The 17556-nt window shown below is 39.5% G+C and overlaps 3 protein-coding genes across 5 annotated transcripts; 2 read left to right on the forward strand and 1 right to left on the reverse strand.

Annotated features, from left to right (window-relative positions):
• Positions 1–3738: 3738 nt before the first annotated feature.
• On the forward strand, positions 3739–7069 carry LOC111009305 (CBL-interacting serine/threonine-protein kinase 1). Its single transcript, XM_022282356.2, has 12 exons — positions 3739–3970; positions 4066–4128; positions 4212–4283; positions 4381–4488; positions 4573–4653; positions 4777–4956; positions 5263–5481; positions 5580–5684; positions 5784–5900; positions 6133–6195; positions 6502–6576; positions 6706–7069. The coding sequence occupies exons 1-12, from the start codon at positions 3821–3823 to the stop codon at positions 6793–6795; spliced, it is 1323 nt and encodes a 440-aa protein (XP_022138048.2). The 5' UTR covers positions 3739–3820; the 3' UTR covers positions 6796–7069.
• CRSH (Ca2+-activated RelA/spot-like protein) lies at positions 6976–15969 on the reverse strand. Of its 3 annotated transcripts, none has more exons than XM_022282412.2 (5): positions 15515–15969; positions 13501–14433; positions 13128–13418; positions 7527–7692; positions 6976–7426 (listed from the first exon to the last, which is right to left on the reverse strand). In XM_022282412.2, the coding sequence occupies exons 1-4, from the start codon at positions 15908–15910 to the stop codon at positions 7555–7557; spliced, it is 1758 nt and encodes a 585-aa protein (XP_022138104.1). In that variant the 5' UTR covers positions 15911–15969; the 3' UTR covers positions 6976–7426; positions 7527–7554. The 3 variants fall into 3 exon arrangements, with proteins under 3 accessions (XP_022138104.1, XP_022138103.1, XP_087980396.1); XM_022282411.2 differs by having other exon boundaries at positions 6976–7444; XM_088124270.1 differs by adding an exon at positions 14625–14689 and having other exon boundaries at positions 7423–7692; positions 15515–15654.
• LOC148211192 (uncharacterized) lies at positions 8161–9867 on the forward strand. Its single transcript, XM_088123882.1, has one exon. The coding sequence runs from the start codon at positions 8161–8163 to the stop codon at positions 9865–9867; it is 1707 nt and encodes a 568-aa protein (XP_087980008.1).
• Positions 15970–17556: the final 1587 nt, after the last annotated feature.

Raw genomic sequence — 17556 nt, forward strand, 5'->3', positions numbered from 1 at the left:
ATCGTAATTGGGCTTTTTCGGAGGTTCGATCTCTGATCTTGAAAATATTGTTATATTTCCTTTTCGTTTTGGGCCCCACGTCTAATTAGTTATGGAGCCTTTCTTCGAGGAATTCTTTTAGTATGCCTCCCCAGCACGTTTGTACTCGAAATTTTTTTTCGATTATTCCCTTTTTTTTTTTTTTTTTTTGTTGCCAAACGAGTGACGTACTTTGTAATCTCTTAGAGCCCTATATTTTTACTCATCAATTTAATCCCAGGAGCTCCCTACTTTTTTAATTCATTGATTTTTTTTTTTTTGAGAAATAGTTCATTGATATTTTTATTATTTATATTACTAATAATTTTTTCTCATTTCGGATTTGCCTCCATATGTTTACTTTCTTCGGATATTCACTGTTCTTTAATTCATTTTTATTTATATTACTAATAAAATATTATATTAAAAAATTTATACTATTTTTATGGATATAACGTACCAAAAAAAAAAAGATTAATCTGAAACCAAATTTTTTTCCGTCAAGTATATCTAAAAGTACGGTGTGTTAATCAACGGTTCTTCATGAATCAAGTTCGAACTCGGTCTCCGGTCACGACCTGAACACTTAGAGTGGACCTGCACAAGAGGGTAAACACTTCGACGCTCAAGTCAGTATAGGTCGAACTCCGTATTTAGTTCGAGGTGAGATCCGATACCTGAGCATGAAATGAGTCCCTCTATTTATAGATGGCGGATCCGACAGTACTCACGACCAGCGTTTATATGTCTTTTCTTATGTCGAACCTGTCGGGTTCCAAGCAGATCGGGCCTCAGACAGGTCGAACCTTGGCGTCTATACTTAGCCTTTTTATAATGGGCGAACACGGTCTCCTCGACAGGGCCGAGGTGGATCTAGGCAATTCCTTTTATTCAATTCTTCAAACACTAATAAGTGTCATCCACGTGTCCTGGTTATGTTTACCCCCAAACACGGTGTATTACTAACATGTGAATCAAACGTTTCAAAATATGTAACTGTAAGTGAAAAAGAAATACAATGCACAGTTTTCCTGAAACGAAAGAGGTGTGGTTCTTTAAAACTTTATCGAATAATTTTATTTATAATTTCCAATAACTTTAAAATACATTAATTAAGGTAATGTAAGGGAAAAGTTGTGAAATGGATTTTCTATGATATCACGCTGCCACGTAAAAGATGATTTTGCCCTTGAAAACGAAAGAGGGCTATTAATTCACTTTTTAAAAAGGGGGTTAAGCTTAAAATGTGAAATATGTTTTTCCGTGGAGATGTAATATTTTTAATGCACCTTTTTAAGGAGCAATTAAAGTTCCTATAATTATCAAAAGGACAATACATTTATGGACCAAACCATTTTCTTTCATTGAACTACAATATTTTTCACCTTGTACCAAATCGACCAAAATTTATTGATCGAATATAGATGTCTTAATTAGTCGAGCTAAGATATACTTTTTTATTCTATTAATCGCATTATCAATAAAAACGACATAAATCATATTCCAAATTTCAAATTTGTAATGAGAAGTTAGAATTTTTTGAAGTTTAAAGATTATGTAAACTTAATACCACCTTTTCTTTTTTTTTTACTCTAAACTTGATTCCAGTGGCTTGATTTATTAAAACAAATGTTTAAATATTATTTTGATCACTCTACTTTCAACTTTGATTCATTGTGATAATTGTACTTTTGAAAAATTAATTTTGGTCATTGTACTTTTAAAAAGTGACCACTTTGGTCCATTCATTTTCATTTTTATCTCATTTATTTGGATCAAAATTTAGAATATCACTTCACTAGTAAAATTTATTGAAATGTAATCATAAATTTGTATCAAAAAGTTTTCATTGTATATTAAATTTATGTTAAAATTTTACCAACAGGGACCAAAATTGTCCCTTTTAAAAGTACAATAATCAAAACAGATAATTTCAAAGTACATGGATTAAAATAAACAAAAATTGAAAATAGTCAAAACAAACCAATTAAAAAAGTAATATGAATCAAAATAGTATTACACTTTGAAATGAATGAGAAGAATGAGATGTCAACTTCAAAAGGAAGCAATTGGAAAAAGGTGAAGAACATGTACTTTTCCATGTTGTCTTTGTTTTCTCTTATATTAATAATTTCAAAACTTAGTTGTCGGATCTTAATTTCGAGGAACAACCAAACGTGATTGGTTTTCCTTTTTTTTTTGATAGGTTGGGTTTCTGTTAGCAAAGTGGTAGTTGGATTCACATTCATATACAGTACTAATCATTTAAGATTTGTTTTACTACTTTTTTTTTAAATTATTATATGTAAAAGATTATATATTTTTTGCTTTTGTTTTTGTTTTTTTTTTTCAATCATCAAATATTTATGGTGTGACAAAGATAACATATGAATTTGAAAATAGCATTCTTTTACGAATGTTTTCTTTTTTCTTTATGTTTCAAAATATAGTGTGAGTCAGAATTCAATCATCCAATCTAAAAAAATGTTACTAAAATCTTAGTTGGTGAGTGATACTCAAGCTCGCTTCATATAAATCATTATTTATTAGTAATATTTTTCATATATAAATTTACATATAAAGTGGATACGATAACATATCATCAAAGGATCAAAAAGTATGCACGTAAAATAATAAATGTTGAATTACTTGCTCCCATAACACAAACTTCTCTTCTTTTAGATGAAAATAACAAGAAAAGAAAATTATTTAGCCCTGATAGTGGCATGAACACGAAGCTATTAGAAAAAACTTGTCAGGGGTCGAAAACGTTCTACGTGTCACTCGTTGAAGTTGACACAAAGTCTAGCTTGAGAAGTCCGAACTTAAATAGACGACCATTGCTAGTAGTAAACTAGTTGATTTTGGAAGTTTGGCCATGGGGAATTCGGACATATCTACCTCTAACCGTCCACCTGTCACCACTCTGCATGTTGCTCCGCCATTTTCAGATGAGATATCTTGGGCTGTTATAATTTAGTCGTTAGTTGTCTATAAATGCCTAGAGTAAATTGATTATCGAGTACACACAAATCTTGATATTAATTTGAAAAGGAAACAATTCATACCTATACTAACTTGAACGTCGAAGCACCCATTTCTCTTTTACAAAGTCAATTTTCATTGAGATTCATGACGAATTTGGAGAGAGACTAAATAAGGTAGAGAGAAAAAGACAGCAACAAAGCATAAAAAAAGAAGACTTTGAGAGAAAATTCGTAGCAATTAATTGCTCATAATTCTCTAGTAACCAAATATGGTAAGGTAGTCCGAACACTCACGAAAATTTGGCTAACAAATTTGAAAGTTCCAAAAAGGGTAAAAGAGAAAATTCCAATTATATTTAACTAATTTTTTTTTCTTGTGGCACAACTTTCACATTCTCTATTAGACGAAGCAGCGTGTCAGATCAGATTCTCAGGTTAGAACGGCGTCGTGTCGTATCGAGTCAATATTGTCAGGTAAGGCCAAGGGCGGCGGAAAAGATTAAAAAAAAAAAAAAAAAGCAATCGTTCAAAGAAAATGGGAGTAAAATTATTAAAGAAGAAACAAAATCAGATATAGAAAATAAAAAAACGAAGCGACGAAGCGCGTGGGGTCAAAAGTACGTGGTTCACGTTGGAAGTGGCTCTCACGTCACGTCCAAGCGCGTGGGGTACAGTCCCATTATTAATTATGAATTAAATAGCGTGCAATAATCGAAGGCGCGAAAGAAAAGTCAAAAAAAAAAAAAAGAAAAAAATTTTAAAGAGGAGAGAGAGATAGAGGCAATTTCGGAATCAGTGGCGGAAGACGAAGAAGAATGAGAGTTGGGAAGTACGAGTTGGGGAAAACGCTCGGAGAAGGCAATTTCGGCAAGGTCAAGTTGGCCGCCGACGTCCGCTCCGGCCGCCGGTACGCCGTCAAGATCCTCGACAAGAACAAGATTCTCCATCTCAACTTCTCCGATCAGGTTTTCTCTCCGATCTCTCTCTCTCTGTCTTCTTCTTATTCATTGAACTGAACTGACGCAGTCGGAATCGGAATCGGAATCGGAATCGATTGCAGATTAAGCGGGAAATAAGCACGCTCAAGCTCCTCAAGCATCCGAACGTCGTCAGACTTTACGAGGTTCGTATTCAAATGCGTATACTGAAGCTCGATTCTGTTTTATGGATGAAAAGCGTGCCATGTGGATGTTTTGTGTGCCGCAGGTTTTGGCTAGTAAATCGAAGATTTACTTGGTTCTGGAGTGCGCCTCTGGCGGAGAACTGTTTGATAGAATCGTAAGCGTGTTTTCTGATATTGATTTAATTTGGTTATTGCTTTGATTAGGATCCTCGATTGAAATAGAGATTAGATAACTGCGTGTGTGTGTTTTAGGAATCGAAAGGTAAGCTGGATGAAGCTGAAGGACGGAGACTCTTCCAGCAGCTTATCGATGGGCTCAGCTACTGCCATGACAAAGGAGTTTACCACAGAGATCTCAAGGTATTTGCATATATTTCTCAAGATAATCACTCTTCAGTCTTCATTCCTTTTTACTTAACATTTCTTGCCGGTTAATCCATGTAGCTGGAAAACGTGCTTGTTGATGCTAAGGGAAACATTAAGATTTCTGATTTTGGCCTCAGTGCTTTACCACAGAATTGCAGGGTAATATTATCTGTATATAATATTTATATATATCTACTTTTGAGTTCATCTACATCTAGATCTATATAGGCTGCTTCATTAGTAGTTGAAGAACTATAATTAATGAATAGTTTACGACATTAGGAAGATGGTCTGTTGCACACCACCTGTGGAAGTCCCAACTATGTTGCACCAGAGGTGCTTGCTAATAGAGGATACGAAGGAGCCGCCTCGGATATATGGTCATGTGGGGTTATCTTGTATGTTATTCTGACGGCTTGTCTTCCTTTTGACGAGACCAATTTGGCTCTTCTTTACAAAAAGGTATGTAAACCCGAGGTTTGAAAAGAAGAAAATAACTCATCTTCTTTCGATATATCCCAGATAAAACTTAAGTGCTTATCGGTAAATAGGTACTTCCTGCTTACCACCATTCAAAAATGGCCAACTAAAAGAGATGAAATGCATAAAGAATGAGAGAGAAAATAGAATAAATAGCTGTCGATTTTTTAACAATGAAAAGTAGAACGATACCTATTCACTCGTGAGCACCTAAGTTTTATCCCTTCCTCCCTCTTTTTCTCTCTCCCCTTTAGAAAACATATTTATATGCATGAACGTTGGATGTAGACTTTGAGGGGGGATTTTCAGATACCCAAATGGTTATCAGCAGGTGCCAGAAATTTGATAAGGAGAACTCTTGACCCCAATCCCAATACTCGGATTACAATGGCAGGAATTAAGGAGGATGAGTGGTTCAAGACCGAGTATAATCCTGCTTCTCCTTGTTATGATGATGAGGAGGGTCCATTCATTGATGAGGATGATGCCATCTCAACGCATGATGAGGTATATTTAGAGAGACAGAAATCTAGCTATATTTCTTCTCCCTTCTGCGTTGATGTGTTGTTTAACTGATGGGATTTTGGATTTTATCTTTTGCGTAGCCATCTGACGTGGAAAACAGTCCAAAGTCTCCCTCTACCATTAATGCGTTCGAGTTAATTGGAATGTCTTCAAGTTTGGATCTATCTGGCTTCTTTGAGAAAGAGGTGAGCGAGAGTGAAGTGCAGGACTATGCAATCTGTGGCTTGTTTGCTTGTTTTAAACTCTCCTTTGATTACTCAACATTCTAATTTGAATTATCACAGGACGTTTCTGAGAGGAAGATCAGGTTTACATCCAACCATTCTGCCAAGGACTTGCTTGGGAGAATCGAGGTTATCGCAACTGATATGGGATTTCGAGTCCAAAAGAAAAGCGGAAAGGTTAGTAATCAGTTATTAGCATTGAAAGAATCTGGTAGATGTCAATATCGCTATCTCCATTCCATTGAAATGGATTGGTAAGAGAGGAGCTGTAGGCCATCGTTTGTCCACCATTTTAAATGACAAACGACACCTCAAATTTGTGACCCTTACCGTTAAGTTACAAAATAACATGACATTTTTCTTTCTTGCTACATGACTGTAACGTACCTTTCATGTTCCCCATCTTCAGTTGAAAGTGATGCAAGAGATGAGAAGTCAAAGAAGCCTAAGTAATCTCTCATTTGAAGCTGAGGTAAAAGTTTCTTGAGAGTGTGTTTGGAAGTGACGGTAGAATGAATAATTATGAAAAAAATAATTACAAATATAATTGATTTTTCAAAATCACCATCTAAGTGATATCTTAAAAATAAATTTAAAATGATTTTAAACTTTCTTCAGATCAATTTTTTAATTTGCCAAACATGATCAATGACAAAGGAAATGATTTTGACAATGGAAAAGTGATTTTGGCACTCCCAAACACACCCATATAAATTTCATTGAAACCCGATACCTTTTATTGCCCTCATTACCAAAATCTACTGAATTATGCTCACAGGTCTTTGAGATAAGCCCATTGCTTCAGGTGGTTGAACTGAAAAAATCTTTTGGAGAGTCATCAGCTTACAGACAGGTACACATTTAGTAGCACAAGGCAGGAAGTAGCAAGTTTTATATTAGATTCCAATAACTTGTGCGCTGCTAAAGAAGCAGCCTTTTACATTTTCAAACGTCTAACATTCAATTCAATTCAAAATTGCAGCTGTGTGAAAGGCTGGCAAACGATTTGGGCGCAAACCCGGAGCTCAAAGGGCATAGTCCAAGTTCATTCACATTGAACAGTACATGTTAGAAGCAATTGCTGTGCAGTTATGGGACTTTTATTATTATTATTATTACATAATTTGGGTTTGTATTAAGGCTTTTGATTGGTGCATCAGTGGGTTTAAATGTAGATAATAGATAGGGCCAAATATTACATGGCCAGTAAGTAGCCTGCTTTGTATCCCCTTGTATGTAACACACCACATCAGATGTAATAGAACAGAAGTTCATTTGTATGTAAGAAGCTTGAGAAAAGAATCATTAAACACAAATCTAAACAAATTTGATATGCTTGAATCTTATATGAGGCTTTTTTTTTTTCTCTCTTCTTTGAAAGGCAACCCACGAAAGAGCTATGTAAAATCATTGCCAAAGCAAGCCCACCTCGAGTTAGACTCGACAGCCTGCAAGCATCACCATCTTGCAAGCACGTTGGGGTGTGGGTGGCACCGACAATGGGCATCGCACATTCCGATGACCGTGGGATGAAGAGGAACACCGCAACATCCCACGCCCAATGAGGCTCATACCGAGTGCATGTGGCACCCGAGCCCACCCCATCGAGCATGGTTCGCCGCTGTGCCGCCCGCCATCAGGCCCATGAGAGGCGCATGGTGCTTGAATCTTATCCGAGTTCTTACCATCCAAAAGTACATTTTCTGATGCACAGGAATGAGCTTTTCTTTTCAACAGTATAGACAATTTATTCACAATCATGAAGTGTAGATATGTAACTCGAAAGAAACTTGAGTTTCCTACCTACAGTCCAATAAATAGGGGTCTGAGTCTACATGGCAAGCCGATTGCCAAGCTCTTCGCTGTAGACTTGAATCATACCATTGTCGCCGTCCTCGTTTTGGAGCTTATGGTTGAGGATGGTCTTGTACTGATCATCTCTGTTTTCCAAGCTGCGTATGAATTCAACCTGAGAACAAAAATTTGTAATTTATCTCATTTATGACCAAATAGTGAAAAAACATGTAACATATATAATCACAACTAGGTTAGAGCATAGCTTTTGTTAGGCCTCCCATCGTGAAGACTTATCATAGGAAGGGTAGAAAGGGAATTGTACTAGGTACAATAGAATGATGGGGGAATAAAGAGGCTAACGGTTTGGGGTAGTGGTGGGACCCATTAGCTGGTGGGACCTAAATCGTGTAATAGGGCAACGTGCAGTAGAAAAGGGTAGGAAAAGGTAGGAGGAGATCATCCTAGTTTTGAGTGCTGTGAAAAGGTTAGGGAGAGAATACCCACCCTCTCGAATAGGTGGGTCGGCTTTGTATTGCCCAAGGGCATTTGATTCTACGTTTTAATACCAAAAAGTGAGGCTGATCCTCACAAATTGGAATCAGAGCAGATCGATACCTGGGAAGAAGAAGAAGACGTAAGGATGACTGTGAAGGAACTGGAATCCCGTTGCGAAGCGACCGAGAGAGAGATTGTCGATCTCAAGGTGGTGATGGCAACACTGTGTGGAAAGGTAGATGAACAACAGAAGACGACAGATAAAATCCAAGCGATGTTGGAAGGTTTCATCGCAGACGTCACCGGTGTTACTGTTTCATCGATATCGCAGTTGGGAGAGTCGTCGACGCAAAAAGATAAACAGACAGCAGAGGCGACGAGGATTATCCAAATCCAAGAAAACGGGTATGATCGAAATAAATTCAAGAAGGTGGAGATGCCAATCTTCACGGGTCCGGACCCGGATTCCTGGCTTTTTCGGGCTGAGAGGTATTTTGAGATTCACAAGCTATCAGAGGAGGAGAAGCATATAGTGTTCGTGATCAGTTTCGACGGGGTAGCCCTCGCGTGGTACCGTTATCATGAAAAGAGGAACAGGTTCACCAGCTGGGAAAATTTGAGGATACGGTTATTGTTGCGATTTCGGAAATCCAAAGAGAAACGACAGTGTGCGCGGGTGTTGGCGATTAAACAGGAAGGAACCATTTCGGAGTATATAGAGCTTTTCGAAGCTCTTTCGGCGCCACTTCCACACCTTACAGACGAGGTATTGGAGTGTGCCTTCTTAAATGGATTGGATCCTGTGGTTCGTGCGGAAGTACTGTCGACGGAACCCATAGGATTGGAACAGATTATGAAGCGAGCTCTCTTGATCGAGGACATAGCCACAACGGTCCAGGAGGCAGGGGAAGGAGCGGTAGATCGTAATGCGAAGGTGGGTGCCATGGGAGGGAAGCTATCGGTGAGAATCACTGAAGCCCAACCCACTCGCACGATAACGTTGAATAAACCAACCCCGACAACGACTCCCGGTGTAACTCCAGTGGCCAGGAAGGAGCACACCTATAAACGATTGACGGAGGAGGAATATCGTAAACGAAGAGAGAGGGGACTCTGCTTCAAATGTGAAGAGAAGTTTACCGTGGGGCATCGATGTAAAAACCAGCAACTCCGTGTGATCGTTGTGCACGACGGAGATGAGACCGAGTTGGAGGAAGTAGAACCGGAGCTGGAAGAGCTAGAGCGGACAGAGGAAAAGGGAAAGGCAGTGATGTGCCATTTGAACACCATAGTAGGGTTGACGACGCCCGGAATGATCAAGCTAAAAGGGACCTTGCAAGGCCACGAGGTGGTGGTCCTCCTAGATTGTGGAGCCACCCATAATTTCATCTCCATAAGGCTGGTCAAGGAATTGAAAATTCCTCAATCCGAAACATATAACTATGGTATTGTGATGGGATCAGGAGAAGCGGTTAAGGGGCAAGGGATCTGTTGTGGAGTAGTGATGGAGCTGCCAGAGGTGACCGTTGTAGAAGATTTTCTCCCAATTGAGTTAAACGACTTGGATGTGGTATTGGGAATGAAGTGGCTCCAGTCCATGGGGAAGATGGAGACCGATTGGCCGGCCTTGACCATGTCTTTCACGAGGGGCAGTAAGAAAATTTTTCTGTGGGGCGATCCAACACTAGCGCGAATGGAGGTGTCACTCAAGCGACTCTCCAGATCTTGGCAAGACACGGATGAAGGGTACTTCGTGGAGTTGCGGGCCCTAACTACTCATGGGGTAGAAACTGTGGGGGGATCTAGAGATCAGAGATGTGCAACTACCGACCGAAATACATCAGCTCCTTAATGAGTACACTGATATATTTCAAAGTACAGAGCAGATGCCCCCACAGCGTGCGATTGACCATAGGATCCGCATAAAGGAAGGGGTTCCCCCCGTGAATGTAAGGCCTTATCGTTATGCCCATGTGCAGAAGGCAGAGATCGAGAAAATGATTGAGGAAATGATCCAAAAGGGGATAATTCAACCAAGCGTGAGCCCATTCTCTAGTCCTGTGATATTGGTGAAGAATAAGGATGGGAGTTGGAGGTTCTGTGTCGATTACAGGGCCCTGAACAATGTCACAGTACCAGACAAATTTCCTATCCCTGTTATAGATGAACTGCTGGATGAGTTACATGGATCACGTGTCTATTCTAAGATTGATCTGAAGTCCGGGTACCATCAGATTCGAATGGCTCCTGAAGATGTGCAAAAGACAGCATTCAAAACGCACGAGGGACATTATGAGTTCCTTGTCATGCCATTTGAGTTAACAAATGCCCCAGCTACATTCCAAGCCCTCATGAATCAAGTATTTCAACCGTTCCTACGTAAGTTTGTCTTGGTTTTCTTTGATGATATTCTGATTTATAGCCCGGACTTAGACTCACACATTACTCATTTAACTGTGGTCTTCAACCTCTTGCGAGATCACTCGTTGTATGCTAACTTTAAGAAGTGCAGTTTTGCTCAAGCAAAGGTTGAGTACTTAGGCCACTGGGTGTCTGAAGAAGGTGTGGAAGCCGACCCTGAGAAAATCAAGGCTATGCTTCAATGGCCCGTGCCTACTAATTTAAAGGAGCTGCGAGGGTTCTTGGGCCTCACCGGGTATTACCGCAAATTTGTACTGAATTATGGTAGTCTGGCAGCACCACTCACCCAACTTCTCAAGAAGGAGGCTTTTGAATGGAGTGAACAGGCAACAGCAGCTTTCCAAAAGCTCAAATCCGCAATGGTTACATTGCCAGTACTTGCCCTACCAGATTTCAATTTGCCGTTTGTTATAGAGACGGATGCCTCAGGAACTGGCCTTGGAGCGGTCCTTATGCAAAAGCAACGCCCCATTGCCTATTTTAGCCATACACTCTCCCGACAAGGGCAGGCAAAATCTATTTATGAAAGGGAGCTAATGGCACTAACCTTGGCAATCCAAAAATGGAGACCATATCTCCTAGGACAGAGATTTGTTGTGCGTACGGACCAACAGGCTTTGAAGTATTTGTTGGAGCAACAAATCGTGCAGCCAGAGTACCAGAAGTGGGTTTCGAAACTCTTAGGGTATGACTTTGAGATACAGTACAAGCCAGGCCTGGAAAATAAGGTAGCGGATGCCCTGTCGCGCATGCCCATAGGACCACACCTTGCGGTCATGACAGTGCCATCGTTACTAGATGTAGAGATTTTGAAAGCAGAGGTGCAGGCAGACCCGGAGTTGTCCAAAAGCATTTCTGATATGCAAGCAGGGATCCATACGCCACCACACTTCACCACACTTCAGTTTACAACATGGTGTGCTCCACTACAAGAATAGGATGGTCATTTCCAGTCATTCCTCACTGAAGCCTGCTATCCTACACCTATATCACAACTCCATAATGGGAGGACACTCGGGATTTCTTAGGAATTACAAGAGGATATCAGGCGAGCTGTATTGGCAAGGTATGAAGGCTGATGTGAAACGTTTCGTGGAAGAGTGCTACGTTTGCCAACGAAACAAGTCTTTGACCACGGCACCGGCGGGGTTATTACAACCTTTGGCAATTCCAGAGCGGATTTGGGAGGATATTACTATGGATTTCGTCGAAGGCTTACCTAAGTCTGCGGGGCAGGATACCATATTCGTCGTGGTGGATAGACTGAGCAAGTATGCTCATTTCATTCCCCTTAAGCATCCTTTCACGGCGAAATCTGTGGCTACAACCTTTATTCGCGAGGTGGTAAGACTGCATGGATTTCCCCAATCCATCATATCAGATCGAGACAGGGTCTTCCTCAGCAATTTTTCGATCGAGCTCTTTCGTATCCAGGGTACTAAATTGAAGAGGAGCACGGCCTACCACCCCCAAACGGATGGACAGACTGAGATAGTGAATAAATGTCTAGAAACCTACCTCCGTTGCTTTTGCAGTGAAGCACCTAAGACGTGGGGGCAGTGGTTGTCATGGGCTGAATACTGGTATAACACGACCTTTCATGGGTCGCTTGGCACAACGCCCTTCCAAGCTGTCTATGGCCGCACCCCACCTCCACTTTTGTTTTACGGCAGTCAGAAGACTTCTAACGCCACATTGGATCAGCAATTGGCTGACCGTGACTCAGCTTTAGCAGCCTTGAAAGACAATTTGTTGAAGGCACAAAACCGGATGAAGAAACAGGCGGACACTCACCGGAAAGAAGTGGAATTTCAGGTCGGGGATATGGTTTTCCTCAAGCTTAGACCTTATCGACAGAAATCCTTGGCCAAGAGGAGAAATGAGAAATTGGCTGCCAAGTACTTCGGGCCCTATAAAATACTCCAGAGGGTGGGAACAGTGGCATACCGTTTAGAGCTACCAGCAGAAACAGTAATCCATCCAGTCTTCCATGTCTCTCAACTAAAAAAGGCTGTGGGAACCAACATTCCAATCCACCTGACTCCCCAACAGCTCACAGAAGACTGGGAATGGCGTGCCGAACCGGAGGAGGTCTTTGCCACTGGAATCAACAGGGACACGGGACTGCCAGAGGCATTGATCCGTTGGAAAGGCCTGCCAGAGGAGGAAGCTACATGGGGAAACGTTCTTTGATATGTAGAACCAGTTTCCAGATTTCCCCCTTGAGGACAAGGTGGAGCTTACGGGGGAGGTAGTTGTTAGGCCTCCCATTGTGAAGACTTATCATAGGAAGGGTAGAAAGGGAATTGTACTAGGTACAATAGAATGATGGGGGAATAAAGAGGCTAACGGTTTGGGGTAGTGGGACCCATAGCTGGTGGGACCTAAATCGTGTAATAGGGCAACGTGTAGTAGAAAAGGGTAGGAAAAGGTAGGAGGAGATCATCCTAGTTTTGAGTGCTGTGAAAAGGTTAGGGAGAGAATACCCACCCTCTTGAATAGGTGGGTCGGCTTTGTACTGCCCAAGGGCATTTGATTCTACGTTTTAATACCAAAAAGTGAGGCTGATCCTCACAGCTTTTCAGTAACATGTTTCGCAACCAGAAAAGAACATGTTTTTGGAAACTCTGTGCTTAGGAAATATGCGACCATCATGATCTCAAAACTTTGAAATGCAGGGGTAAACATTACCTGTTTTTGAAAGAAATTGAATTCGTCGGAGCTAAGAGAACCATCACTATTTGAATCAAGAAGCCGCATCATCTCTCGAGCATCTTCTCCAGGGGCACCAACACCAAGGTCTTCCATCACGTCCACAAGCTCCTCAATGCTTATTCTACCATCTCCATTCTTGTCTAGAAGGCCAAATACTCGACCGCTTTGGTCGGTATGTATTCCTTTATAGTTAGAGGATGGAAAATCTTTAAGACGTAGAGCAGCAAGTTCAGCTGCAGCCAACATCTTGGCCTTGAGCCGCTTTGCCTAAAAGCATCGACAAATAAACACATCAATCTCAAACTTAGCAACCTCGCAAATCTAATAAACCATGAAAATGGATACTAACTTCTTCTGGATCTGTGAGACCTCCCTTGTATAGTGAATGGGATGCTGTTCCAGCAGCTGCCAATTTGTCCATCTCCGTAGTCCTTATCTGTATTTCCATCAACGGCTTAGCCCCACGCTCGTCACTCACGTCCACAGCCATGTGTAAGCTCTTATATCCATTCGGTTTCGGCCTCGTGATATAGTCTTTAGTCCTCTGAGGTATTTCCTTCCACTGTGATCTTATTATGTCCCGTGCCCGGTAGCAAGCTCTCTCTCCTACTTTTGATGTATCTGTCCCAGACTTAGGCTTCAATATGACGCGTAATCCTAGAATGTCATTAACTTCTTCAAGTTTTCGGCCATCTTTTAGGAGCTTCTTCATTGTACTGGACCGACTTTTGTAGCGACCTTTGACAGAAATATCTTCCACCATATCTGCCAATACAGGATCATTCTTCAAGGACTGTGCTAGCTGATCCTTGTATGTTTCAATCAAAGACTTACTTCCCGACTCATGGCTCCGCAACCACGAATCGACATAGAAGTAGGAGCAAGGAAACAAGTACCGAAACGAAAGATCCTCCAATTGAAGTGATAAGAAGTTCGCTCCAACGGCAAATGCTAATGGCGCATGTATCTTCAAAACCTCAAGAGAGAGCATCTGCTGCTGGTACCTTGGCAGTAACTGGATATGCCTCATCATATCAAGCTTTAGAGCCAGGTCCAAAATCAAGGCTCTAATGTCATAATATGTGAGGCAGAATCTTCTTAAAGCAGCAGAACCATCATCATCAAAAATATCGACTCTCGAAGGAATCCGCTTCACTCGTAGGCTCTCGTGCAGTAAATGAGCAGTACTGATGCCTATCTGGTTTTTAACTTCCTGAATGGATATCGCACCAGCCTCCATAACCTCTCTAAGAATACCAGCTGAAATAACTTCTGCATCCATCTGTTGATAATGGTTTGTTCTAAAATCCATCAATAACTGAAATCTAACATAAGTGCAGACTGAAATTCACAGAAAAGACTGTTGAGAAGTATATGACTCCCATTAAGAACGAGAAATAAAGCGAAAAATACGCAACAGAAAGCATTCAGTTCAATCTCATCGTCGACAAGAATCTAACATCAAGTGTATACCAGAACTAAAAAAGTGTATGGCATTTGAACCTGGAACTGGTGAGCTTTCCTGATGACAGTTACACCTAGTTAGAAAAGATTGGCGCTTGTCAAGGCAGGTTGAAAATTGGATTTGGTAATTAGAACTGATTGACCCAAATAGTTAGAGGAACAAAATATTTACTCATTATTGAATTGAACACAAAGAAATTGTCATATTAAGCAAGAGAAACAATTTGGTGATTTCACAGGCCAAATTGATTGGAATTCCTAAGGCAAGGTAGCTTTCTGTTTTCATAAATTACGATCGTTTCCTTACGATTTCTTTGGTATGTTTTTAACATTTCTTCACCACACATCTGAATTCTTAGCCAAATTTCAAAAACAAAAACAAATTTTTAAAAGTTACGTTTTTTAGTTTTTGATATTAGGTTTAGATTTTGAAATGATTTTTAAAAAGTTAGATAACAAAACATAGAACATATGTGGAAGTGATGTTTCTTGGCTTAATTTTCTGCAACTAGAAAACTAAATATAAGATTGTTATCAGACGGAACCTAAAGTATCCGATAAGGTTCAGTTTTGTATCCGATAAGTCCATTAGCTTTTAGCTTCATGTCTAATAGTCGTGGACTTATTCAGACACAAAATTAAAAGATAAATTAAAAGATGAAAATTTTCTTAGACACATAATAATTCAATTATATGCTAATAAGTTCATTAATTTTAAATAAATATCCTATTAGACACTAATTGAAAGTTAATGACATATTATGAACTTTGAACATCAATCAAGAACCTATTACACATTATAGACCGTATTAATCTGAGAGTGTTCATGTGCTAAACTTGTAATTTAACCATATCAAAATTAGCAATCAATAACAAAAGTGGAGGAGGAAGATGAAAACCTGGAGATCGGCGAGAATAAGAGCCACAGACAAGGCCTTGGAGAGAGGGGAGCGGCCATCGGGGAGCAGAGGCAAGCTCCGCAGAATAGGGATCGACAGTTTGAGAGAGACGAAGAGAATCACAGACGAGCTACCGGAGTTGAGGTTCATCCTATCGGTGAGTTCGTTGAACGCTCCGACAAGCTCCACCACTAATTTCCCGCCGGCCTGCTCCGGCACGGCCGGTACGCCGGCGGTGGAGGACGCTCGCAAATGTAGAAGCCGGTACCGGCGGAGATGCTTGAGCGAACGGCGACGGTGATGGAGGAGGAGGAGGTGGTGATTGTTGGAGAGAGAAGGGAACGAGTGGTGACGGAGCTCCGGCGGCGGAGGATTCAGGGCGGAGTAGAGCTCCATTGTTGTGGGTTTCTTTCAATCCGGAAGCGGCGGAGCCATTATTGACTTCGATTAGGCTTCCACTGAAAGTAGTGTGATTGTGAAGCAGCTGCTGCCACGTCAAATCAAGCCACGTCAGCCTATTATTTTGGTTTAATTTAACGAGTAATATTAAAAAGGATAAATTGCAAAAACTACCTTAAAGTGTGAAATTCGTTACAATTGTACCCCTACTAGAGCAATTGGAATTTGAAGGAGGAGGCACAATTGGAGCATGGTTCAAATGTAAGGAAGGTTAATATTGAAATTTCTAACATTTTTTTTCTAGTAAAGGGTGCTATCGCTCAACTATGTTCATTTTGATATTTTTTTTTCTTTTACACTACATAACATGATAAAAATTAAAATGACGAATGTTTATTACAATCACCCTGAACTTTATCTTTCGGCACAAATTCATCCTAAAAAATATAGTAATTATTCCTCAGCCCCCTAAATATGGGTTAAATTAAGCAATTCTAGTTAACTTCATAAATTTGAATGCTTGCAACGATGATATGTTTCTCCTTTTTCTTTTAATGTGGGTAAATGTTACAATTGGTTGATAATAAGTTTATATGACATGATATTTAGTGATTTGTGAACAAGAGAGATAAATCAATTGAAGGCAGATTATCAACATGAGCTTAACTACACAATAATTGAAATTTATCTTTGATCAAAAGATTATGAATTCGAATCGTTCCACCCCAATCGTTGTACTAAAGAAAAACAGAAGGCAAATCTGTATCTAATGTGGTGAGTGGAGATTTCGTTGGATGTTGATGAGATGCAAAAGAAATTCAAATGATGAGGTAATAAAAATAGTAAGTTTGTCATCGATTAGTTTTAACGTTAAAAACGAGTAATTTTTTAAATAATTTAAGTACAAGGTATTAACTTAAAACTTTTTAAACAGTAAATATTAAAAAAAAATCCAAAACATTAACATGTGAATATGTGTTGTAAAAGAAAAAGAAAACATGTAATGAATATATTTTTTCTGTAAGAAAAAACATGAAATGAATATTGAGATAATACTCATGTTTAATGAGAAATTCAAATGAGAGAAACTCGTGTTACCATAAATCTTTTTATTAATTCTTTCGGATATGAACTTGATTTGATGATGGAAGAATTTATTCTTGAATCAATGAATTTGATGTTTTGTTTGTTGAATAATTGTTTGAATATTTAGTTTGGAGTCCAGTGGAAGAATCTTTGAAGTCTTCGATTTTTAGTTTATTGAAGAACTTTAACTTGTAGTTTTGATCGAGTCTCCATCTTGTATCTTGATAGAATTTTGGTGAGTTTATGTGGGTTGTCGTCTTGGACCCAATCTTTTTATAGGTTGATCAAACTAATTGATGTTATCGAACGACCATAAAAGAGACACGTGACGAAATTTAATTTGTCAATTTTAAAATTAATTTAGCACACGTATAAATTTAGGATAGATCATAAATATAATTTTATTAACAACAACTAATAATGATGTAATATTTAATCATTTGCTAATTAAAATTTAAAACTTGTCAATCGAATTTTTTTAAAATTATTATTATGAATTTTTTTTGGGTATAAATTGCCAAATTTTATGAAAAACGAAATTTTAAAACAAAAGAAGG

The sequence above is a fragment of the Momordica charantia genome, assembly GCF_013281855.1.
Source record: "Momordica charantia cultivar OHB3-1 chromosome 5 unlocalized genomic scaffold, Mcharantia_2.0 BLBB01000005.1, whole genome shotgun sequence".
NCBI lineage: Eukaryota > Viridiplantae > Streptophyta > Magnoliopsida > Cucurbitales > Cucurbitaceae > Momordica > Momordica charantia.